Source organism: Carassius carassius, chromosome 12 (genome assembly GCF_963082965.1).
Source record: "Carassius carassius chromosome 12, fCarCar2.1, whole genome shotgun sequence".
NCBI lineage: Eukaryota > Metazoa > Chordata > Actinopteri > Cypriniformes > Cyprinidae > Carassius > Carassius carassius.
Genome location: NC_081766.1, coordinates 3,119,299 through 3,147,095, shown reverse-complemented (window position 1 = coordinate 3,147,095; position 27,797 = coordinate 3,119,299). Strand labels below are relative to the sequence as shown.

Sequence of the window (27,797 nt, the reverse complement as noted above, 5' to 3'; positions counted from 1 at the left end):
GATGACACAAGTTCTGCCACTTCACTACCAAGTCGGTGCTGAAAATTGATATTCTGTGATAAAGTAATCCATATGAAAACAACGCGATGTCTGTTTTTCATGTCTCTCTTCATTATATCTAATGTGACCACGCCCCCGCGCCAAACGCGCTATTCAGATTCAAACTGAAGCGCGTGGCTCGAATACGCCCACACAGAAGAAAAAGCAGCACGACTGTTCTTCAAGTTCTTTTATTTTACTGTTTGCTTCGCGATGAGGAATAAGACATAATTCACCCCAAAAAGATGTGATGTGGTTGAGGATTTGAGAAATGGATTTCCTCAGGAAAAAAAGAATGAAGCACTTTATTCAGCTCATAAACATGAGTAAGTCTCTTTTTATTTATTTATATACTTGTACTAGTTTTCACATAACGTGTAAACATTTTACTAGTTAGACTTTTTCCAAACTATAATTCCTGACTAAATGTATAATCAATCAAGTGAAACATTATGAAGTTTCAATAACAACATACAATACTAAACCATTCAAAAGCTTGATGTAAATAATATAAATGTAACAAATAGATAACTGTAACAAATGTAAAAACAATGCTGTTCTTTCAATTGATTCCCCCTAAAAAACCTAAAAAATATTCTCAGCTCTTTTCAACATTAATAATAATAATGATAATAATAACAACAATAAATGTTTTTTTTGTAGAAAATAAGATTGTTAAAAGGATTTCTGAAGGATTGTGTGAGGATTGTAATGATGCAAAAAAATTAGTTTGAAAGTCAGCTTTGATTGTTCCTGATAAACTGTTTAACTGCTCCCCCAAGTGGATATTAAAGTATGTTTTGGGATAATTAAATATATTATAAATAAACTACAAACATAAAATTATATAGATTTTGTCCTCACATTATTTCTTGTAACTCTTCCCTCTCAGTGGCACAGATGACTGAATGGCTCATTATGCAGCTCATTATGCGGGCCTTTGTCTTCTCAGGTGTAAATCACAATGATATTCATGATAGTTGACGCCTACTCGCATATGACTTTTACCAACAAAAAGTGTCTTAGAAAATTTTAATCAATATATTGTTTTCTGTGAGTGAGTAAACAAGATGATTTTCACATAATTTAGAAAGAAAAATTCTAGGCTACAAGCTCCTGTTCTCAAAAATCCCGGGAACCATTGTTCTTTATGTGTTTTATGGCCTTATTCAAGTGATTTAACATTTTTAGTTTTTCACTAACCACGCATAACATTTTTTTCTCAAAAATACAATCATGTACATGCATGCATTTCACATATTATTATAGCCCAGTTTGTGCTGATTACAGTGAGATTAGACTTTACCCATTTAGATATTTATAAGAAACTGAAAAAAGCACAAATGTCAGGGCATGACAAAACTTCTCCAGGCCCCAAAAATACTCTTAAGACTCCAGAGGGTTAATATATCATTTTTTATATTCCTAGACTTATTTGTTGCAGTTTTCTTTATACAGTTATATTGTAAAACTAAAATACATTTTTTAGTTTGCGATGTTAGATTTTTGGCTGCAATTAAAGTTCTTTTTTGCTTAAGAAAATAAATAATTTAACCGTCAAATTCATGTCAGATAATAAAAATACTTTAATAAATACAGTAGTTCACCATGTATTTGTTCATGTTTTATTAAGGGATAAGTCTGAAGCACACATTTTGTTTAAAAATGTAATTTTAAATTGCAAAAAAAAAAAAAAACATGTGCCAAGCCATGAGAACCAAACCGAACTGAAAATCATGGTTAAAATACAGAGGTACATATTGAACCATGATAGGTAAGATAGATAGATAGATAGATAGATAGATAAGATAGATAGATAGGCTTTGATCAGTGGCTATTTGACACAGACTAATCGCTGATTTGAAGTGTGGTGATTTTAGACGTGACCTCAGGCCATCATGACACTCAACGTCCTGTACTTCTGTCGCTCGCAGCGCTGTTTTTGTTCACATCAAATCAAATATGCCGTTTCCTCCGAAAGAGCTCTAAACACACTCCTTCATTCATGAAGCAAGTGGATCCTCCTCCAAACCCTTCCCAGATGTGCCGAGGAAAAGAAACAGAATAATTTAAAACATCTGATTTATTTCTCGTGACCCTGTCACAAGATTACAACACCCCCCCCCCCCCAACATACACTCCACCCTTCCAGCAGCCGGCAGCTGTTATCTCCGTCCTCTCACTCTGCTTTGTGTACAAGGACAGACAGACGCTCCTCTTAAATCAGTCACTTAGCTCCTCTGAACAGCCGGCCCTCCTCCTCATCCTGTATTAGGCATATTCATAACTCAAATGTTTCTCTATGCTATTTTTTGAAGCAACCTAGAAATAAGGGGGCAGCTATTATAGTCTCCAGCCGGTACAGTGCAGGCCTGCGGTCATGCTTCGGCTTCAGCTCCCTTACTAAACCATACACAGGACTAGACAACCGGCTCTGTTGGAGGACAACTAGGGAGGGAAAGAGTATGTTTGTACCTTTTATTGGGGGAATGAAAAGCACCGCTATAACATAGCAAAAAAATTAAAATAAATAAATAATAATAATAATAATAAAAAAACATCAATGGAAGCAGATACATGACTTATCAGGTGACTTAATTTTGTAAATTCACTCACTCCATTGATAGTGAATGAATTACATCGCACTATAAAAATAGTTCATATATGTCAATTCTCGTCAATGGACGAGAATACTAACAATGTTAAGTTCCAAAACAATGACTCAGTCTGGATCAGCTGACTCAAGATAAAACTAGATAGCATAAACTATCACTCCCACTATAATAAAAGCTGCCTACACTGGAAGCACATAGAACAGTGCATTAGACTGCACATTTGGTTTTCTCAAATTAATTAATAACATTTCCTGTATGACCAATTAATGATTTAATATTTAATATATGATTTAATATTTACAAATATATTTGTGAACTTGTGACACTGAAGAAAACACAATTCAGCTTTAGTGTCACATGAATAATTTAAATGTATAAAACACAGTTGTTTTAAATTGTAATATTTCACAGTATTACTGTTTTTCTGTATTTGATCAAATAAATGTAGCCTTGGCAAGAAAACAAATCAATAAAACCGATCAAAGACATTACTGACCACAAACTTCTGCATGTTAGTACACATAATATATTCAGTAGCAAATATATTAATTTTAGTTTGTTGTTCAGTAACATGTCATTGTTTGGGGGGCAACAATCACACTGCGAGCACCTTGTGGGTGGACAGAGCCGAGAAACTGTGTTGTTGCCATTGCAACAGGCCAAATCCCCCCCCCGCTGCAAACCACCACGTCAACCCCCGAGTGTACGTATAAAACAAATGCACTTGCATCTCATCACCTCACTGCAGTCAAGCGAGGACTTGATGCTGGGAAGAGGAGGAGAGATTTGGTAAAAAAAAAAAAAAAAAAAAAAAACAACCTTGGGGTCAAACAGCAATGGCGGCTCAGTTTTAATAAAGCATTTCAGCAGAATGAAGCTATCTGAGCGCACAACAGGCTGCACCCACTTCCACTGCACTCCCTCCTCCATATGTAACACTAACCCTACGGTCAGTGCAGGTTTGAATCACTGCAGACACCCAGACCGTGAGGGGGAAGTGACACGGCTGCTCCTGGAAAGCATGCAAATCTAGCCAGTAGGCCATTTGCAGCAAGTCGTAACCGCAGTGAGGTGTTTGAGATGTGTATCAGATAAACAGCAGCCACAGAATTTGCATGGGCGGTAGAGATTACCTTCTGAGGTTTACATGATTCAAGAAGGAAGTGTTTGGTTATTTTATTTGACTATGTGAAATCGAAAATCGAAAGTGCAGCAAACTTTCAGCAAAAGGCCAACGAGTCTCATAGCTTGACTCATAAATGTGGATTAAAAATGGATCTAATTCTGCAGAGATGTGATATTAAATGTCACATGACGGCAACAGTTCAGCCAACTAAACACTTCAAGTATGTCTTTTTAAAACAAAAAATCCCATTGGATCAAAACTCGAGAAATATGGGCTGCTGATTTATTACCAATATTAAGTTATCCAGCAGGCTAACATAGAACATAATAATAAAGCCCAAATCTGGATCCTTCTGAAGGATCACATGACACTGAAGTCTTACCCTTGCAGGAAAAAATTCTGTTTTAAAATGTAAACTGTAACAATATTTCAAAAAAAGTTTTTACCGTATGTTTTTGATCAAGCAAATGCAGCAATGGTGAGCCTAAGCAACGTCTTAAAAGGCATTAAAATAATATATATATATATATATAATTTTATTTTTTTAACATTAATTCTGTTTAATAATAGAATTAATGTATAAATCAGTAATTGAGATTCATCCGCTCCACCTGCACAATGAGGTACCAGTTTTACATATTTAAAGTATAAAGATTAAAAGCATTACCTACAAACTGGATGGTCATAGGCTGTTTTAGTTCCTTTCAATACTACCATTAACTTACGGTGGGTTGCAACAATTACTTTTTTGGTTGCAAAAACTACACTTTTAATGTGTGGTATAGCACTAAATAATGTTAAATACAGAGGTAATGTAACGGGGACCATAACAGACGTATGCTATTTTACTAATAGAAACAAGACAATTTAAAACCCTCCAAACTTCAACATGCTTCTGACACTTGATTACCTGCTTCATGAACAGAGAGACGATAAACTAACAAGTACAAACAACCATCTCTAGAATCACATGACCACCGTCAAACTCCATAACAAAACAAAAATCAAGGAGTGCAAAACAAAAGAATAATAATTAAATCAAATAATATCTGAACAAAATGTAAGTATGTTATGTGGACGTACTGTCCACAAAAATGTCTCTTTTTAAAAGGTTATTAGTGGAACCATAGACTATTTTACTAGCCTTAAAAAGTCCTCATTTTGGAGGAAGCATGCGGTCCCTCACACTAGTTGCCTTATGATTCCTAGTTATAGCAGCCGTCTGGATGGAATGTAATGTAAATGAATGGCTACTTGTAGACTGGTAGAGTCGCCTCCTGTTCCTTCTGTGTTCTTTATAAGTGACTGAGGGAAATGCTGAAAACCAGGGACACTCCATGCCTCAATGCTACTACAGCAAAACAGGAAATGCTGCAGGGACAGAGCCAATAACAATTAAAGAAGTCTTTCCCTTCTACAAAGACGATGTACAGTAACTGTCAAAAACAAAACAATGATTCAACGCTTCATTCTTCAAGACGACAACGTGAAAGCATTATCAACACGAAATGTGGTTAAAAAAAATGAATGCCTGTCTGCACTAGTTAAAACAGTTCTGGTCTAGCTGATGGAACGGCAAAGCTAAGATGTTTGGCATATCTAAACATCCTTAAAAAAAAAAAAAACTAATTTCAAGACTAATTAAACTAATTAAAGAATAATTTACTTAAGAATCTAAATTTCGAAAGTCTTATTTTCAGAAAATTGTAACATAATTTAGTGATCTGTAGGCTAAAAAAAAACAAGAAAAAAAAAGGGAAAACAAGTTGATTTTTCCAACCCCGCTGGCCAATAGTTTCTGCACTTTGGTTTTGTTTTTTGTGTTTTGTTATTTAAAATGCCATGTTTACTTGAAAACAAGACAAAAATACCGAAGCAAAGATATTTTCCATGCACCAACATTCAATGCTGGAGAGCAGTATCTAAAACATAACACATGATAGTAACCAGCAGGATTTTGCAACATTCAGAATTGCTTCCTTTCTGCTCATTAGTGTGAATTTAAATTGAACTGCCCACAACACACAGGAAGTTAAATTAGAATGACAGTTTAGAGAAGTTAGAGAAGAGTTCTCAATTCAGCTCTGAATGAAGCACAGCCCTGGTAACCAGATGGTTATAGGCCTTGCCATCAAACCTGTAGACAAACACCAAGTATCCTTCAAATTACACCAGCAATAAGCCAATGCCTAACAAAGAAGCAAATCACTCCAAGTTCAAACTCTGCATTTTATTGAATTGATTGGGATGTGAGCATGTACAGTATACAGTCGAGCATCTGCGATTATGTGTCAGCATACTATTAACTGAAAGCTTGCTAACAATGAGATGGCAAGGATACTGCCTGTATTCCACAACTATGTGCTAAAAGCTCCCACTCTCTCATCTGTTCCTTCCCTTTAGTGGGCTTGTGTTTCTTTGGTCTACTTTGAGAGGAAATTGATCCGTTAAATGTGTCAAGGATCAGAAAAGGAAATGTATGCATACAACATGGCTGACAGGAAAGACCATTCGAGGTTTGCGGTGTATAATTAGATACTCAGTCACCATACAAAGTCATATTTTTTTGCCACCCAATATCTGTTTGTCATATAATGCGGCTGAGCTTAAACAGAAGAAAAATTATGAAACGAAAGGGAGCAATAAAGAATGACATGTGTGTGCCATCCATCCCTGCAGGTCTCTGTGGTGTTGCTGGAGAATGGCACTGGTTCTATAAATACTGCCACAGGGGGAGCAGCGGACGAACTCAGGTCAGTCAACCTCCTTGAAGAATTTCATCAGGGGTAACAGAGAATATGTCTATAAATATATGCATGTCAATGAAAATTAGACTCTTTTCAAAGAAATCTAACTGTTAGGCAGGTTTGGGATGAAAATATTCACAATTTGTTCTGAGCATGGTAAAGGCAAGGCACCATAGCCTGCATCGCTTTGCTCTCACTAAGCTCTCCTCCGAGAGCCCCTGGCCCCGTTTGGTTCTAGATGCCGTGTGTGGCAGCATGAGCATTCTGTCAACGGCGCTCTCTACAGGCTGGTTAGGATGGGGGCTGATTATGTAAGAATAACAGCAGGGACTCATGGCCAATTAAAATCCAGCCTCATTAAAGCGTAGATCACGTTAGGGACACTTCAGGATTCCACTGTCATGCAAAACTCTGATACAAACCTTGAAGGACTGACAGGCGAGTGATCGGATGCAGGACGAATATTAACAAAAATTCTAGGGCAAATTCGGTGAGGGTGCAATTTAGAGGTCGGCCGATATATCGGGCCGATATTTGTCATTTTTTAATATATCGCCATCGGCCGATATCCGTGTTTAGTAGCGCCGATTTAAAGTCAGGCACGTCGGCGGGCAGCCCCGTGTTATTGGTGTGGTGGAAAGTGCTGCTGCCGCATGTGAAGCCAAAACTTTTGGAAGATTCAACAACAGTCCTGGGAGATAAAGGTAGTCAGAGAATTTCACTATGTATATGGGGTGGAGAAGTTGGCAGCTCTGACAAACACTGCAGCGTGACGTTACCAAAGTAAATTGTCTCTGACGTTACACCGCCCCGCTCACAGACAGCACCGTGCTCGGAAAGACAGCTGTCCTGGAGCTGCCCAGAACCGTGAATCACATTTGTTCGGAAGCATGGTTTGATGCAGACAATAACCAGTTTTCCGTCCAACTCATTTGTATTTAGGGATGTCAATATTCGATAATTTCCATGATCGATCGTTGTTTAAATTAACGATCAATTAATTACTTTAATGCTGCAAAATGCGTCTGCAGCGGTATTATTATTATGTGCAAAAGCCACTTGGAAAAAAAAGCTTTCTCACCCAAATTAAAGGGCTTTTAGTCTGAATAAAATGCTAGTAGCAGGACTGTAAAATGAATAGATGTGATTATGATCATTTGATAAAATGAAGAGAGCGCGCCATACGTTGGAGATCATTTTACTTTGTTCACTGTTTCCCGTCAAGGAGACCGCTGAATGCGCCTCTTTAAATGCTTTCGTGGTGCTCGTTGTTGCATTTTAAAAACGCAACTGCAATGTTTTCAAATGACACTATAGTAGTGGTGCAACGGATCATCATTGATCCGTGATCCGTTCTGATCAATATCTTCGGTTCGGCACACACGTGACCCGCGGATTGATGAAAAAAAAAAAAAAAAAGTTGCGCATGTTCAGTCCACACTCAGTCGTCAAGGCGAGCGGAGGAATGGAGGAGCTTGAACGCCCCGCGCATTTTGGCTTCCCTGTCAGATATAATGATGAAGGAAAGAGGTTAGAGTGTAAAACTGTGAAGGTGCGTAGAGCCACGTTACGACATCCCGTCGCGCACCCACTTCAGCGAAAAGATTGTGCCAGATCTTTATGAACAGAAGAAAACAGTTGTGGATGAACTATCCCGAGCATCCTCTGTTGCGCTCACGACAGACGGGTGGACGTCCAGTGGGACGGAGAGCTCTGTGACGATAACTGCTCACTTCATCACAGCAGACTGGGAGATGAGAAGTCCGGTTATTATGTTAAAAAGCAGATATTATGCCATGTGCACTTTAAGTTGATTTCATATATTTTAATTTAATAATTTAATGTTAATAAAAAAAGACAAAACGTATGTTTATTTGTCTTGGCCTTTTTTTTTTTTTTTGCTGATCCGAAAAATGATCCGATCCATACGAGGACGAGCGAGCGCGGGTTTTACTAGATGTATTTGGAGGTTATTGCTCACGTCTCGTTCTGCACATATCCAAATGTTTCCATATTCGCAATGTATCTGAATGTTAAACTATAATATTTTTTATTTTTTTAATGTAAACTAGACGGAAAGATCATCCTCTTCACATGAGTAAAAACGTGCATAACAGCAGAGTGGACCGGTATACTACGGTCTATTTAAACTGACCAGTGTAACCTTTTAAATGTTTGGTTGTCTGTACTTTATTTTAATAATGAACAGACTGCGATTTAAGTTTAAAATTAGAATGCACTTTAGATGTTCTGTGTCATTTATACCAAACACAAATGTTGCTGGTTGCTAGTGTGTTTGCAGCACTACTGTTATTTATTATTTATATATTTAATTTTTTATATTTATCAAATTGATTTGATTTTTCATTTCTAAAATTTTATTTATTTAAATGTATATTTCAGTTTACATTTATGTTCCAACAAACTTGAAAAATTCTACTTGATAAATGCTCTAAAACTTTTATGTAAATGAATGACTTGCATATATATTACTTGTTTTATATATTTCATAACTGGTCAGTTTATTGTTTTTTTTTTTTGGTTAACTTTGGATCCATTTTTTATTTTAATACCGTGCAGTGCACAAAATTAAGATTTGAAAGATGGTTCAAGTCAGTGCTCAATAAATCATGATAAGTTTAGAAATGTTGTGCATCCAATTATTATTAGTGTGACATTTTAGCATGCAAATGAAGGGGAAAAATTAAAGGGAAAATCGGCAGCACATATCGGCCATCGGCTGACCCTGACCTCCAAACATCGGCATCGGCTATAGAAAAACCCATATCGGTCGATCTCTAGTGCAATTGAGAACCTTTCCACAGATATACGAAAATATATCTGTATAAATGTGGACCAAAAAAAAATTAAAAAAAAATCTGTCCACACCTACAGTTATTCCATATGATAATACAAATGTTGGAATAATAATGCAAGGCAAGGAATTGCTGAAACTGTGCCAAAGAGTACGTCAACTGAAGTTCCTTTTTCCTGATGTCAAACAAACAAAATACTTCCTAAAACTTAAAAACATGTAATTAAACCTACAACAGTAGACCACAACAATACAACCCGGCATTCACTATCATAGTCAAAAAGCTATTTGTCAGATTCCAGCATTCTCAATATTTATAAACAACTATTACAAACCATGTTCATGATGTCACTGTTGTCCACAAATGTCAGCATTAAAAAAAACGTCTTCAGAAACTTCAATTTCCAGTGTTTACATTGCGCACACTGCTTTGTTAGAGTTTCTGGAATTTCAGAATTTGAACTGACATAGTAAATGGCAAACAGAATTGAAATTAATTACATTAATTACAATTAATTGTAATTTAATGAAATGTATTAATTCAAAGAATGTAATTCTTAAAAATGAAATTTGTTTAGTCAACGCAAACTTTGAATGTTGACTTGACAGCCTTATTTAAAATTGTAAAATAAAAATTCAAAAGGCCTGATATTTGAAAGTTTTAGAAACCTTATAGACAGATTTGTGGACTAAGGTGGATAAACACCTAATATAGTAGGATAGTTGGCTCAGAAATTTAAATTCTGTCATTTTACTCACCAAACATTGAACCCATTCATTAAAAAAAAAAAGTCATACAAATCTGGAAAAACATGAGGGTTATTAAACGACGGTAGAATTTACATTTGGGTGAACAGTACTTTTTATTTTCTAAAATTCCTGTTGAAGCTCTTGGAATTCAATACATTCTGGTTCCTGTCGTTTTAGTTTAAATGTGTGTTTTGGTCAATTCAAATTCATACTTATGAATTGAAAAGGAGCCGGTTGTTCAGTCTGAAATGTAATCAGCTTAATGGGAGGCTAAAATGCAGATAAAACCTTTGGAAATGTGTACAGAGGGCTGAGACAGTCAAACAGACTAAATCAGCTGATAGAAAAACATCATAATGCCACAATGCATTTAGCTACAGCATAAAGGGGAATCTTGGGGATTTTTATGGAGTATCCTAGCTTCTGGTAGTGATAAGGAGAAAAATCATCTCAATGGCTGGCACTAACATCCAGCAAAGAACCACTGCTCTCTAAGAAGAGAAAGCAGACTGTTCTGTGATAAAATCAACTCTCCTAACATGGACAGGAGTGACAGGAAGCAACCCCTTCAGCTCTAGATGGGCCTGTCACAGTCGCTTTTCACAGAGGCACATTCATGACTGCACTGCCTTATTTGATCATGACTGATATCAAAGCATGTTCATATATCCATTATGCATTACAACAGTGGGTCGCAATTAGTGCTGGGCGGTAAACCGGTTCATACCGAAAACAGGTGTATATTTCCGTTACGATGTTCATTTTGAATATACCGCCATACCGGTGTATTTAATTACTCTGCGTTCGGAACGAACGTTATGCTTCGCCGCGGCCGCGAGACACTGTTTCAGACGGACCCTTTACAATGTTGCACTTCTAAGCAGCGACTGCGAGGCGTGGTGAGGGTACACCATAGACAGGGGTACACACAGCAGTGCTCTGGTGTTACGTTATAACGCCTGTTTCACACAGTGCAGTCGTATTAACGGAATCTAGCTGCACGAGGTTGCGGTCCGTCAGTGCGTTCAAGGAGCGGTGCTCTGCAGTAGTGCAGCGATCGTTAACGTACAGAGTCTATTTTTGCTGTGCTGCAGGCGCTGAATTAAAGTGAAAGCGCATTGTTCGCGGGAAAAATGAACATGGATTGACATGGAAACACAGTCACATGGGTTTTTGGCTAGGTTTAAAACAAGAAAAAAGCACTTTTAGATAAACAAGGAAAACAATATATATGTTCACTTTTATGGAAGCAGAAAAACAAAGTTCATTAAGACCCGTGGGATTGCTTGTGATAAAGATTTAAATGCAAAATGCACGAGACTGTTTCTGTCTGTGGTGTTTTAATTTTAAATATTTTAACAAGAAAAGTAGGCTAATTATCGTGTTTAAATGTTTTGCCGCTTGCTTGAGCAGCTTATTATACAAACCTAGAAGTAAAATGCATGAATAATGCATTGTTTATATTTATTGAGTTTAAACTTATGTCTATATGAAAGATTGTTACTGTTCTGTGATAAAAGACTTATATAGCCTATAATATCCATTTTATGCAAGTGCTGTCGGGCTAAAATTGTCGCCAAAGGTGGCAATATGAGCAATTTGCTCCAGCAACTTAGCCGCAAGCACTTCTTGGAATATCAACCAGCAGAAAATGCATTGTACACCTGATTATGCATGAAAAAAACCCCGTCATAAACAGGAAAGCTGGTATAATTTTGAAAAAAAAAACGGTATATACATTTTTGGTCAAACCGCCCAGCACTAGTCGCAATCATACAAAAGCCCTGCGTAGACACCTGATGTGCACGCCTGCCAAGAGTTTCGTCACCTGCTAGGTGATAGTCCAAAGTGCAAATCCTCTTGTTTGCACTGGCTATGGAAATCACCGTAAAGCCTTGCTTGGGAGGCAATAGAAAAAGGGACGGCAACTGATCAGAAAACAGCTCAAGTGTTGCTTTGAAAACAAGGTAGGGCTTAGTTAAAGGATTGCTAATGAAAAAAACAAGACAAATGTGTCCTATGAGCACTACAATTGAAAGTGAAAGTGTGTAGAAGCCAAGGCCCTTACTGATGAAACATGATGTGGCAGTCAGAAGCAAAGTTTAATCTTCAGTAGGGCAGCCAGGAACAAAGCACTTCAAAATAACAGCTGCCAATGCTAACATGCAGTCAACACTGCAAAATCACACCAAATCACCAGGCAGTTTTTGGTGCATAAAAAGTTGAAATCAAATCGGCTGGTTTTGTTGTTCACATTTGTGTTCGCCACTGGCCAACCTAACATTAGTAAAAAGTCTTAGTGCAAAGACGTGGTGAAACTAGATATTGTGTCTCACTCATATGCATGTAAATGCAGGAAAATGAAAAATTCACATTCTCCTGCAGACTAAAGTTTAAACTCTGACCTGTGAATGTGACAGGAAGACTTGAGACAGAGGATCTAAACATTACAGACTGACCTCTTGGCTAGTTTAGTGTACTTCACTGAACTAAGAAATTACAGGAAGGACTAAAGAGGTACTTCCAGAAAAATGCAAGAAAACTAAAATGAGACAATATATAAATGACTGTAAATATTAAATTCATTCATTATGATTCATTTACTAGACTGTGACACCACAGCACACTATTCAATGCAATGTAGTGTTATCAACTAAAAATAAAAATATTTAAAAAAATAGTATTTGTTAATTAAAATAAAGCTGAAATAAAACAGATATAAAATGAATAACTTTCCAAATTGAAAAGAAACTTTCAAAATGTAAAAGAAATTTAGCAATGTTGCCTTGGAAATAGTGATGGGAGGTATGTCAAAAAAAATTATATCACGGTATTTGTCAAAATTATAACGGTTTTAGGGATGGCCGTTTTCTGCCAATATCACTTTTGAATATTTGAGCTCACAAAAAACGAATATTCTAATATTCGTTTATTTAAATTAAGTTTAATAAGACAAACGTTATTTTTCAGCAACATTTATTGTTTCCGTCATTTTTGAACAAGCTTATACACAATAAGCTTGAACATTACGCAAATCGTGTTTTGTAGCTGAAAACCTTTAACAATGTGTGCAAACAAACAAAAAGGTACAGATTAAAAGCAAAAAAAAAAAAATAAAGTGAACAAAGAAAAAACGTAAATAAAGCAGCCCGCTGCAATTAAGCTTGTACAGAACGTAGCCTACATTTAACTTGGAAACTTTTAAACTGTCTGCAAACCTTTTTTTGTTTTTTTTTCTATTGTTTTACATGTTCTTGTTAAGAAACACAGGCATGTCAACATGATCGGGGGAAAGTCGGCTCCTTAGTCTGTTAACAATAAGGGCGGCTGCGAAGAAAAAAGCACTCTGACGGCACAGACATTGCCGGGACACACAAATAAAGGTGTGCTAAGAGACTAAGTTTTGTGAAGTGCTTCGTGTTTTCGTTTCGCCACTGAATGGGATCCTCATCTGGTGGAATACATGGCTCCAGCAAGAACTGTTCCCACTCTTCTCGGCTGGACTCTCTGTAATTGGCTCAGCCTTTTCCGACGAGTGGGCATTGCCGGATCCTCTTCATCGTTGGTGGTGGCAGCTGCATTCGCGTGACTCTGATAATGAAAATGCTCTGATAATGTTCAAAACGTTTTTTTTCTTACATCTCTCATGTTTTCATTGAGGAACCAGAGATGTTTGTGCCGAGGGTCTAGGGCGGACACGAGAAGAAGACTTTTCCCTGCATTCTCCAAATTAGCTGTGTTTATTCGTTGCTTGAGAGATGCCGCAACAATGTTCTTAATTCATTCTTTTTCTGTGATTCTCCACGGCATATTTGAAGCACTGTAAAAGACAGCAGTTCTTATTCATTCATTAATTATTGTTTTGCTTAAAGACATCGTCAAATATGCGGTAGAGAATCAAAGAAAGTGATTGAATTAGGTTTTATGTGGATTTTTTTTTTACAGCAAGCAAAAATATAGCGAAGTTCGAATATAATTTTTATTTATCGAATAATTACAGCAGAACGAATATTCAAATGTTCGACTATCCGTGCACACCCCTAACCGGTTTCATGGTATATGATGATATATATATATTTTTTTCATGCATGACCGGGTGTAAACCACATTTTCTACTGACTGACTTAGAATGCCTATTTTATACTGTCATGATGAGTGAATATTGTAGAAAAATTCCACCCTAAATAGTGACAAAAAAAACCCATTACTACATGTTAACCAGGAGTCAATCATTTATAATCGTGCCATCGTCAGGTAAAATCAACATGCATGTACAGTATATGTCTGCGTCGGAGTTACAAACAAAAACGCATAATATTAACAGATGAACTATGCTCATATTTATAATTCCAAACAGTTAGTAAGCAGTAGGTGCTTGAAAACGCTATTTTGTACTCATTTATTATTGAGTCGGCTGCGGGACAGCCAGCCGAAATCGACACAGAGAGAGAGGACACTGCGCTGGGAGAGTCAGACCCTACGCTCCAACTGAATCAAGGCTAAGGTTTATCCAAAAAAGTTGCTAGGTTTGTCAGTATATATATTCTATGGAAAAAAGATGCTAAAAGTGTCTGAGGGCTAAATCTAGCGTTGAAGTCAAGCTCGTGTGTGTGGCAGAGGGTGTTAGATGTGTGGCAGTCAGTGAATATTGTGGATGAGTTCTTCTGTGTCTCATTACGTTTTACAGCTTCATTTTCGGAACTTTCACGCTAAGTCACATACAGCTGTGTCCTCGCCACAATGCAACAGTGAAATTATTTAAACAACACCGGTATTTCGGTGTTTTAAAAATTCATATAAGAAGAAAAAAAACACTGGTATACCGCCCAGCACTACTTGGAAACTAACAGAATTAAAGTTTAATGTCTAAACCTAAAACTGAAGTAAAAATAAAACTAAAGCTAAGCAGAAGAAATATAAAAAAAATAATAAAGACAAAAGCACATAAAAAAAATTATCAACAGCTCACCTCAAACCATTAACTAGCAAGAACAATATGCAGCACAGTGCAAGAACCTCTGCATTAGTTAAGGACCAGAATCACTTCTACAATACTGTCCATTCCAATATAGGATACTTCATTTGGGTGGGCAAATTCTAGCTTTAATCTGTTTTGACCAAGTACAGACAGTGACAAGGCCTAGTGCGCCTGGCCCTTCCATAACCTGATAAGGGCTTCAGGGCAGACCAGTGGCAACACAGACCGCACGGACAGTGGGAAAGGGTGGAGCAGCCAGCTCAGTGAAGTGAGTGACTGGCACTGGCAGGAAGTCATGGCTCTGTCAAACAAAGCCATTGAGAAGCTGGATAAAACTAACACTTTACCGTTTCAAACACCCATATGCTAGCAATAATTTCAATAATTGACAATCCATGAAATCTATTACAACATACTTGTCAATGCATTAAAAGTTGCATGGGTGAAAGCATCTCTGTGGTTCACAGAACACACTGTAAACAATATGATTATATCATCAGGAGAAAATTTCCATAACTGGAAGCATGTATGAGATTACAACGTGGTAAAGATCTCATTCTTGGTTCCCATATGACAGCAAGGTGCAGCATATTTTTTTGAATGCTTCTTGATTACATAATTAGGAATCTCTGAAGTTTCTTAAATGAGCAATCATGCTTAATTTAAATGGTTACACTACTAAGTAGTGCATATACATAGATGTTTTGATGCTATACCAAACTTTTGAATGAGAATTTCTGAGGAGATCCGAGAAGCTAAACAACACAGACTAACCTCTTAATAAACTCAATACAAACCTTTAAGTTTCAATATAAATCTTTATGGATTGCAGGAAAATGGATTAGCATATTTTAACATTTCCAAATGTATTTATTAAAAACAGAAGTCCTTGAACATGGCATCATATCCTGTTTCCCATGTTCTTTGTGGGGCTAACTAACCTTTACAGTCAATTAAATCTCCAGAAGCACGACTGAGCTGCTGTACTACTGGTAAGTTTGGTTAAAGGCCAAAAACACAAGATTATTTTGTTTTTAGAGGTCATACAGAAAATGTGAGGTTTCTCTGTACATTTGAAATGATTTAATATCTCACATTGTGAATGACATAACATTAGAGCTGAAACAACGAATCGATTTAATCGATTAAAATAGTTGTCAACTAATTTAGTCATCGATTCGTTGCTAAATAACTTTTATTTGCCGTAAGCGGCTCATTTCGTGCATATTTCAAATCTGCGGTGACCAAAGTGTGGCAGTAATGAGCCACCGGAGGTTTTACTCAGCCAGTACAACAGGAGAAGTAGCGAATAGCCAATAGCTGGCCTTGTTTTATGTCACGTGCTTCCCGAGCAGCGTCTCTGCAGCCATAGACATCATATGATGTCTATATGTCTGCAGCATTCAGCGTGATGTGGGATTACTTTACATTGAGCCTTTAAAAAAGAAGAGTAACCTATAAACTCTGCTCTACTGCACTGTTTAAGGGGACGTTCACATATCGCGTCTTTTGCGCGCTCAAGTTCGTTATTTCCAACACCGCACCGCATCGAGTTAAAAACATTTAAACTTTTCAGAATGCCGCAACCGCACCGCGGGTCATGTTACAAGAACTAACCAATCAGCTTCATCCTTTCCCGTAACAACGTTAAAAGCTCAGTCAAGATGAAAGGAACAGCTGATCATAGTTGTATATGGATTTCCATTTTGAAATAAACTTAGTAGCAGAGCTACTGCAAGCAATTTATTTGAGCTGCAAATCCATTTATCCTTTGCTGAAATTTCCGCGTCTTCAAGGAGAGAGCACGTCATGGTTGCTTAGCAAAGGCAGACGCCTCAGGGGCGCTTCTGTGTGAGCGCTTTGGAAAGAAGGAGAAAGCGGTGCGCCTAGCGTTTTCCACGCGTTTTTAGGCGCGATTTGTGAACGGCCCCTAAGACTTTCATTTGTGCAGATTCTCCAGTACAATATTGTTTGCAAATGTTTAGTCGTAAAAGCTGATAACATTGCTTTTTAACAGTTAACATTTAAAGCTTTACAAACATGTTCTGTGATCAGTTTGTCGTTTACCAGTTCAAAATTCAGTCGTGCAGCCTAATTATGACTGAATGAGAGAGGTAAATGTAGATATGTATTCACTGCTCTTTTTCACACAGCAGGTTTTTTGTGTGTGTCCTATTTTTTTTTTCTGGACAACCTTCTGATGGATTTTACTTTAAATTGTGAGTTCCATTCAGGTTTCATGCCATTGGCACTTTTTTTGAAGGATTGTTTACAATTTCACAGCAAAAGCTATAAAGCTGTTTCCCAGTAAATAATAAAATACAATGCACTGCAATTTTATTCTGTTTTATCCTTATTCTTCGTGAAAATATGTTCTGAAAGATTCCTTAATAAGCTTTGTTCAGGATGTTAAACTACTTTAGGAGCTCTAAGGACTGCCATGGTGAAAACATTATTTGAAATCTCCTTGTGAAATTTGCTAGAGTATGGGTCAGTGTTCTGATTGCAGAAGAGTTTGACAAAGGATTACTAACACAATAAAACAACTCCAGGTATATTTTTGATGAGGATATGACAGTGCAAAATGGTTAAAATCTCTTAAATCTATGCTGAATGATAAAGACCATTTATTAATAATTTACTTGGGGAAAAAAATGGAAAAAACTAAAATATAAGTACATAAACCGATTAATCGATTAATCGTAAAAATAATCGACAGATTAATTGATTATCAAAATAATCGTTAGTTGCAGCCCTACATAACATATCCAGATTTCGGTTCAAAGGGTCACAGCTACATAAAAACTCTGAGCTCTCAAACAATACACAGCACATTACTTGAGCGCTAGCCATAGACAGCAAGTAGGGCTGCTCCGATCACAATCGTTATGCGCATCTCGTTAGTAAAGCCGGTTCTCTAATCAGTGGTAAATTCCCTCAGGTGCGTGATTTCACATAGAGCAGCTGTTACTACACAGAGCCGTTGTTAACTGAGAAGATGCGCAAATAAACGCTGAAAATGAAGTGGATTTGCGCATCTTCTCAGTTAACAACGGCTCTGTGTAGTAACAGCTGCTCTATGTGAAATCACGCACCTGGGGGAATTTATCGCTGATTAGAGAACCGGCTTTAATGACGAGATGCGCATAACGATGGGCCGATCGTGATCGGAGCAGCCCTAACAGCAAGGAATTCATAAACTTTAATTTAAAATAACAATGCATTTTTTCCAATGACATTAAAATAATTAATTATTGTTTTGAACCAGTCAACTCTGATGAGGAAATCAGCAATTACTATGTTTGTTCTGTTAATTTAAAACAATGCATCCAGTACTCTTGCTTTTCAATTTGCAGCCCACTGAAAGTAGGACACTGTCCTCCCAGTATGTTTCAGTGTGAATATGTGCAATGAAAGTCAATCGAAAATAGGACAAATACTACATTTAACTGAATTCAACAGTGAATCTGCATTACTTGTAACCCAAGCGAACTTTAAAGCTAAAAAGTGATGATAAAACAGGCATTGGAGTTACAAGCTTGAATCAGATTTAAAACAGCCCTGACACTGCATTCATTGGTTCATGAATTCACTGGGAATCGAACCTATGACCTCAGTGTTGTTAGCACCATGTTCTACTGTTTGAGTACAGGTAGATCACAGGTTTGATTCCCAGGGAATGTAAGAACTAAGACAAATGTTAAAGAAATCTTTTATGCATTCAGTGCAGCTTTGGATAAAAGCGTCTGACAAATACATAGATGTAGAGAAAATTTTTATTTAAACAAAACTTTCAAAAGCGTAGCTACCATATGGATTTCATATACATAAATATACTAAACATTATTATTTATTTATTAGGGCTGAAACTTGAGTAACTTGATTACAAAAAATGATCGAGGCAAATTCCTCTGCCTCGAAGCCTCTTTTTACTTATTTTAAATCTCACGTCAGGTTCTTTCGCAATAATTTTTTTCATGTGACAACGCGTTTACGTCACCCAAAAAGCGGAAGGAGACACAAGCGCTGCGTCCGAAATTGCATACTGCAAGGAGTCAGCAGTGTTTTGATTTGAGGGCACGGGCAAACGTAAAGAGAACGTCGTGGCGTGTGTCCATTGCAAGATAGAGCTGGCATAACACAACTAGGGCCCTATGATTTCCGCGATGCAGAAAACGAATTGCGGAATCCAGTCATAAAAACGGAATTTACAGTTTAACGCAGAATGGCATGGAATTTGCCAAATTTTGAATGAATTAATTAAAAATAGGTCATTGCACTTACATCAAATCACGATATGGACTAATATCTGTAAATATTAAGCCGGAACAGTCTATTTAAATATGAATCCTGCATGTTCTGCGTGTCTCTGTTAATGAATGGAGCAGAAGCGCGTCTTCCTTTATTAACACACTGAAGCGCGCGTGACGCTCGCAGTGATTTTTAGCGTCTGCTGTCTCACTAAATAAGGACGTGAACTAGGGCTGGGATAAACGATTATTTTTTAAACGATTAATCTAGTGATTATTTTTTCGATGCATCGATTAATCTAACGATTAATTTTTTTTGACCGATTCGATTTCGATTATCTCCCCATTAATTGAATACTAACAATTTATACATGTTGATTTACATATCTGAATGAAAAAAAACATGAATTCCTTAACATTGCAATATATGTTTATTGCTCTAAAAAATAAAAGACTGACTAAGAATGGATTACTTTGCACTTGTATAGAGATAGCATTCAATAAAACCTTGAAAACACATAGCTTACTGAAACAAGCTTACTGAACACTTTCCCCTGGTTTCACAGACAGGGCTTAAGACTAGTCCTAGACTAAAATGTAAGTCTGAGCTGTTTCCACTGAAATAAACTTGCACTGACTGATCTTAAAAATATATCAGTGCCTTTTTAGTTTTAAGATGCACATCGGTAATGTTTTTTTTCTAAGCATGTTTATAAAAATTACTTAAATGTCCTAATTGATCTATGGTCTAATCCTGGCTTAGTCTAAGCCCTGTCTGTGAAACCGGGCCATAGGGCCTAGCTTACTGAAAAAAAGTTCTTCTTTCAGATGAAAATAACAACAACTTGATGTCTAGCATTCAATAAAAAAAAGTTCACCCAAAATACTTGTTTAGAGCAATTGAAAGAATACAGTAACCAATGTAAACTTGAGGGCTTTAAGCTAATACAAAGAGTGCTTTTCCAAAAAAAAAACAGTGGGAGCCAGCAGCCTGTCATGGAGAAAAAAAAATCTCCGAATGCTCCACGTGAAACTTTGGCGTTCCGCCCTTTTTCTATCGTGTCTAATGATTTTGGTTAATATGCAAGCGGAGAGAGAGAGAGAGAGAGAGAGAGAGAGAGAGAGAGAGAGAGAGAGAGAGAGAGAGAGAGAGAGAGAGAGAGAGAGAGAGAGAGAGAGACAGAGAACGAGAGAGAGAGAGAGCGAGAGAGAAAGACAGCGCTCGTGTAGTTTGAAGACTGTGAGTGCGCGCGCAGCCGGGGCTCTCTCTCGTACGCGCCCTGTCACTGTCACTCACCGATCAAATAAGGCTTTGACAGCCGCCAAAAAAAAAAAGATCAATGCAGAAAAACCACTGGATTGGTTATATAACGTTGGACAGAATGTTGATCCAGCCATCGCGTATATTCAGCGCACATAAGGTAAACGTTTTGCAAACGTTTTTTAGAGAAATAAAAACAGGTCGACGAATCGATGCGCATATTTTGCGTCAACATATTTTTTGCGTCGACGTCATCAATGACCTCGACGCGTTGTCCCAGCCCTAACGTGAACACATGAACAACATCTCCAGAACTGCTCTGACAGTCACTTCATGAGCATTTGACTGTTTGATTTGAGTAAAACTAGCGTCACATCAGATACACAGAACTGTAAAGGTACGTCAACCCGTCAAAATAAAAGTCCAGTTAAAGACTATAGTTCAGCAGAATGTTCATAGCCTACTACTAAAAAAAAATCTAACTTTTTTTTAAGGTTTAATCAAACAACATTTCTTCCATGTTCTATTTTTTTTATAGTAAATCCCGTTTACAAAAAGGTAAGTTAATTTTCAATAATTAAAAGATAAATTAAATGAATGTTTTATGCGTTTAATGTTTAATGTGCATCTCAGAAAAGGCTTTATTTAAAACCCCAACTGAATGGCACTTAAATGCACTTAATTCATCGTTCAATTTTATTATCATTGTTCACAGTACAAGTACAGACAGAGAAACAATGGGTAATAATTAAATGTTTATTTTTGATGTATGCATTGCATTCTATGCATTTAAAAAAAAAAAAAAATTCTAAAAAAGGAAACTTAGTTGTTCATTTTAAGAGACCCAGGAGTCTTATTTTCTCTTGCATAATTAATATTGCACTTTAAGAAAAAACACATTTTATCCGATTACTCGATTAATCGATGGAATTTTTGGTAGAATACTCAATTACTAAAATATTCGATAGCTACAGCTCGAATATATATACACCCCCTTTTTCAATCAAATAAACCATAATTTTGATTAAAGAGGCGCTGTAGTCAATTAAATGCACAATATTTAATGCAAGACATACTAAACAGTGGCAAAGCAAGTGCTGCATATTAATTTTCACTAAATTAACAGAATGATATATGAACCAAAATATCACATAGGCAGCAATATTTGCCATCAAACATTTTAGCACATGAATATTGCGCACATAGAGACAATGCTCGCGTACATCCAAACCATAAGACAAGATCGCAGAATTTATGGCCAAAATTCATTGCATATACATTGTGAATATCTGAAATATCACCCAGCCCAACTAATAGCCATATTTTGTCAAAGCTTAACTATCTAGACTAAGCTGTTTTTACAGAGTGAGATGCTGGTTAACACAAAGCAGCTATGGTATCAGCAATGGAGCAAATATGTGTTAAAGCCTATTAAGGTCTTGGCTAATCCAGACTAGCCAAGACTTATCCAGCGCTAGGCTGACAGTTTTAACTTATTAAGGATGGGCCATTAATAGGATGACTGAGCACCAACAAGCTGCTTTTTAATTCTTTCTTTGGTGGCACAGGGATAGCGAAAGGGAGAGAACTTTTACTTATTAATTTTCTCATAGCGGTAAAGGTCAATCTTGTGTATTTTCACAGAGGTCACAGATCCACATAGGAGCCACTGTGTCCTTAGGACCTTTCACTGTTACAGAAATGCTCTGGTTTCTATCCAGAGTTCAAGAACGCTTATGCAAAGCTTGGGTTGCGTTGACAAGCTTGGGTGGTGACAACTTTAAAGGGACACTTCACCCATTTGCATTTAGCTTTGTATTGTTAGAAACCCAGTCATATATTATAATGATCATGGATTTTCCCTTTATTTTTCCCTGAGATGGGAGAAATAAGGATTTAAGTGTTTTACTTCCTGCTTATTATGACGTAAAAATCGTAATTTTGCGTCATAATAAGCAGGAAGTCAAAATTCATTGAAAAGTGTAGACTACAAACACAAGCTTATTATTATTCCAGGGGGTGGGACCCACTCACCCTACAGGCCTATTACAGATCAGTGGGTGGGACTAAACTTACAGAAACGAAAATGAAAATCCGCCATCTTGTTTGGAAGCTATGTAGCTAAGCTAACAAGCGCTTATGGAGTCAGATTTACGAGAATGGCTGGAGGAACAACTCATGATATGGAAGAAGAGGATTTTCAAAGTCTGTTGCTCGAAACAGATGTTCGTGGCTATCTATAAGAGCCACAATATAGCGCAGAGCAGCTGAGGCTGATGGAGGAACAGGAGGAGGCAGCGGCTGCAGCCGAGGCCGGAGACCTGCCTGTCGCGTCCGAGGAGCCCGGGCGTGCTCGAGCTGGTGCGGACTGGTGGTGCCTGTGCTCTCGTTGTGCGCCTACGGACACAGAGCTAGAGTCCGTCTGCTGCCAAGAACTTCAAAGATGCCAATTTCTCCTCGAAGAAATGTCTGAGGCAGACAAGGACACGGATGTTTGCGTTGTGAACCATCCTAGTTTCGCCCCGCATATGGACAGAGGCGTCCTGGAGACATATTTCAGAATTCCGAAGGTAAACTGGAAACGCCAGCCGAAGCCTGCAGGGACAAATGGACGTCTAACTGTAAAGTAAGTGTTTCAATTTTATTTATTATTCATTTCGTGAAATGTACACAATTTCTTCAAGCATTATTATCACGAAATGTTTTCCGGTTAATAAGTTACGTAACGTCAACTGTAAACTGTTTGTGCAGTGCCTTTTTTAATGCACAAAAAGCTTACTGTGGCATTGTTTACTACTGTGGCACGTAAATACCATACATCGCTAACTGTGTCCTCAATGTCTCAATGTTCTGGATTAGTGGGAGTGGCTTGTGGAGCTGTGCAAATGTGTTGCATTGTGGGAGTTGTGGTTTTCCATACAAATGAGCCCTAAAGTTACTTTCTGTAATAACTCGGTCAAAAAGGCACCAAATTCGAAAATTTTAATAGATTTCGACTACATATATGACCCACTTTCAATGAAGATCAATGTTCCCACGGGTGAAATGCTCCTTTAAATGAAAGGTAAAATAATCTTCCATACAGGTTCTCCAAGTTTAAGTCAAATGACCCTTCCTTACACTCCGTTCCCAGCTTCACAGAACATCCCAGAAACCTCTTGGAAATTTCTCTGAACATCTTCAGTAAAACATGCTCATGAATGATAGATTAACTTAATTTAAAAACCAAAGAAATGTAACACATCTTTGGTTTACGTTTCTGCATCTATAGAGGTGTATCTTCAGTAAAGAGCAAAAACATTTTACTGAAAGGAATTCTTATTGTTCGTGGAAATCAAGTTCTTTTCAATATGAGGTTCTTTAAAGCTTCTCAGAGTTGGCAACCAAAACACCAAGGTGGCCAGAGTTTATTGAGGGTCATTTGGAAGTTATCTCAGCGCGATTTCACCAAAACTCACACTTCTGTCCATCTCTCCCTATCTGTCTTTGCCATCAGCTCATTGTTTCATCCTACTGTATGATCCATTTTTAATACAAGCAGCTCAATTTATGGTTTCAAGCGGAAAAACAGTCCTGACTAATAGGAAGTGAATGAAGGCTGTCCGTGTCAGATATCACTGCTTACTAATTTACTGAGTCATAGACAGCACAGCAACCAAACTTCACAGCTTGATAAAGCATCCAATTCTCCTTTCTTGGGAGTAACCAGAGTCCAGTGTGCAGAGCAATCACGCCCTCACAAGGCAATAACTGTCCACCATTTTGAGATAATTCAACCCAGGAATAATTGATAAAAGTGCAGAGACGACCCAGATTTGACAGGTGGCACAGGCTGACATAGCAATGCTCCCAAGATGAATTTGTTGATTGATGCTTCGCATTCAAAGATGATACTTACATACTTTTTATTTTCTCATTAACTTGTCAAGATTATCAAGGGAAACATAATCTTCACCAACTAAAAAGCATTTATACTTCCTTTACTAAAGAAATAAACGCTCAACTCACAAACCTCAGCCTGATTTACCTACGATTTGAATACTGTAATCCAACAGGATCCATGCAGTTACACAAACCACTGTCGTTTATGTTGCACTTACTGACACTGTGCAAAGCAACTCTGCTTTACATTAACGTTACTGTCATTCTCCATTGCTCATTTTCACACATTCCTCTCTAGCTCTATCAAACTGCATGCAACATGCATTATCATACATCAGACCACAGGTCAAAAACTGATAGCCAGTATACCACCATTTCGCCTAAAAGCAGACCTCTGGTATACACTCACATGTACATGCATATACACCAAACAATGAGCATGCTGAGATTTGTGTCCTGTTGCATGCCAGGCCCTGTCCAGTATTCGGCCCGCATATGCTAACGCGCTAACGCCTTAGCATATTCGCTAACGTTAATAGCCTGCATACTATTCACTTGCATACAAAAAATAATAACAATAATAAAAAAGGATCATTAACCGAAAACACCTCAAACCTACTTTAGAAAACCGCCACCGCGATAAAACGGAGGTGGCGTGTTTAATACCACGACTCGCCGCTGAAAACCACAGCTAAACCTGTCGACTAACTGTATGTGTGTGTGTGTGTGTGTGTTTGTGAGTGAGTTTAACGGCGGTTCTCGTACCTAGCAGGAGCAGCTTCAACTCCCGTCTCGCGTCGCGTTTGTCCCGACGCAGTTGCCTTTCGATTTCGGCGTTGATTCGTTTCGACTCCTTGGCCTCTTCGCTCAGGCAGCAGGCCATCATCGACTCCAAAGTCATCCCCACAGCTTTACTACACACAGCCCGGCCTCGTTTGGGCTTCAGAAACGCGAAAAAAATAAAAAATAAAATATATATATATATATATACCGCTGGGAAGAAAACAGGTAAAAAATGAAATAATCCCCCAATCCTTCTTCTCTGAGGAAAAATATTAAGAAGAAGAAGGGAAGAAATGAGAGGAGATGATCTGAAGGGGGTTTGAGAGTGAGAGTGGGGGAGGGGCCGAGGGGGCCTCGCGTGCGGCGTTCAGTCTTCCCGCGGTGAGCGCGAGCTTCTTACCCCGCGTGCGGACCACGACAAAATAACGGAGGCAAGAGATGAAGAAAAAACCGGGAGGATGAGGAAGGGAGGGCAGCGTCGACGACGGCGAGGAGGAGGTCCGGGAGCCTTATCTCGCAAATGATTGAAAAATCCAGGGCAAACTATCCTCGCGTACGTGCGACACTCCCACAACAGATCCGCGGCGGCTCACCAGCAACACGGGTCCCGTTGAAAACGGGACAGATCGCACAGTCGCGACATCCACTTAACCTATGTCCCCCTTCTCCACCCCTTCAAATGAAGGAAAAACAGATCCCCCCTCAGGAAAGGAAGAATAGCTGTCCGATCGGGTGGATGAAGCGTTACTGCCTCACAACCAGCAACTGAACAATGTCAAAAACATTCCCTTTTGTGTCGTTTTACAACACGGGAGCGCTCAGTAACAAAACTCGTAGAAAAATACAATTCCTGGAAGGGGGAAAAAGCCAGTTGTCTTTAAAAATTGATAAACGTTATGCCACTTTTTTTTTTTTTTTTTTTGCAGATGACAGCAGCGTCTCCCCCTACATCAGCGGACGGAGCTGCGTTCGCGCACACTAGTTTGATTCCACACGGCCACGGGTGATTGACAGGGAGACAAGTCGGGAGCAAGCGAGAGAAGGCGGGAGCTGTGCGAGCTCGAGTTCTGGAGGCAAAGGAACTGTCAAGTTTGGTCGACGGCACAATCACTGCCGGGGTGTGTCGCTCATTCCATTCTCAGGGAACAGTGTGCACTGACACAGCGTTATTACTTCCACAGAAGTCTCGCGTTATAGAACACATTTCTGCATAAATCATGGATGTTTCGCACTTCAGATTAGATAAATATACTTTTTAATGACGCCAAACGGGAAATTGTCAAAGCGATTTATAAAAATAATAAAGAAACGAAATAAATATGATCTGCAAATCATTAAAGTACTTTATTTATCACACGAAGAAAAATGTGAATAATGGTTATTAAAATTAAAATATGATTATACTATTATTATTATATCGTTTTTGTTATGATTACTACTACTACTACTATTTTCTTTTATCTGACTAGTCACATAGCATGGAAAATTGCATGGATTTATATAACATTTTTTTCTTCTTCTTACTGTCACTCACGAAACGATAATAATATAACCACCTTTATATACGAAGACAGAAATTAAAAGAGTAGGTTATGAACATATTGTACATATAGGCTGTTATTAATTTAACGGCGCTGTAATTAAACGGCACAATTGTTGAACTCTGCCTACATCTAGTGGAAATATCTAGTATTACATGTTTAATTTTTCTTTTTTCTTTTTTTCTCAGGGGTCTCTAAACTCCAGCATAGTTGAGCTCCTGCGCTAATTAAACACACCTGAAGCTGCTGATCAAGGTCTTACTAGGCACACTAGAAACTTCCCAGCAGGTGTGTTGAGGAAAGTTGGAGCTAAACTCCGCAGGACACCGGCCCTCCAGGACCGAGTATAGAGACCCCCAATTTATATCAATGTGTAAATCAAGTCGTCTTGGTCTTGGTGGATGCTGTATGTTATACAGACATTTATATTTAATTTTAAGATTATTTTATTTAATTTTAAATATATAAAGTGTAGATAAACAGAAAACCTACAGTGCTATCATGTAAATCAATCAAATAATCTGACAAAAGGAGGATGCCCAGTGTAATGACTATTATTCGTATGCTTAATCTGTTAAGAAAAGGAAAAAGACTTATTGTCTTGTCAAATATGAATTATATCAATCATGTAAATAGCAGCATATATTTGTTATCAGCATATATATATCAAAACAACAAAATTTGACAATAAATAAACAAATAAAGGCTAAGTAGTTTGCATCCCTGGATATTACTGTCTAACATTTGTATTGTAAAAGTTGTCAAATTGTTTAGGTATTCACATAACCCCATTAAACAGTAAAGCCCACGTTGTTTGATTTGATTGGTCACCTCAGTCTTCTAAACACTTAGACCGCTGAGGCAGAGCAGCCTAAAAATGCACAACGTTTTGTCAAATACAAGGGACAGTTTGGCCATTTCTAATTATTGTCCCCTCGGTGTCAATGGGGTCCAGAGTTACTTGGACTCAAGTGTTCTTCAAAATATATTTTGTGTTTTGCAGAGACAAG

The 27,797-nt window shown here is 37.8% G+C and overlaps 1 protein-coding gene across 1 annotated transcript in view; it reads right to left on the bottom strand.

Annotated features, from left to right (window-relative positions):
• LOC132154468 (guanine nucleotide-binding protein G(q) subunit alpha-like) overlaps window positions 1-25,434 on the bottom strand; it is a 46,380-nt gene extending 20,946 nt beyond the window's left edge. The window contains exon 1 of the mRNA XM_059563032.1: window positions 25,229-25,434. Within this exon, the coding sequence (XP_059419015.1) occupies window positions 25,229-25,364 (136 nt within the window). The 5' untranslated portion in view covers window positions 25,365-25,434. The remainder of the gene's footprint in view (window positions 1-25,228) is intronic.
• Between the last annotated feature and the right edge of the window lie 2,363 nt (window positions 25,435-27,797).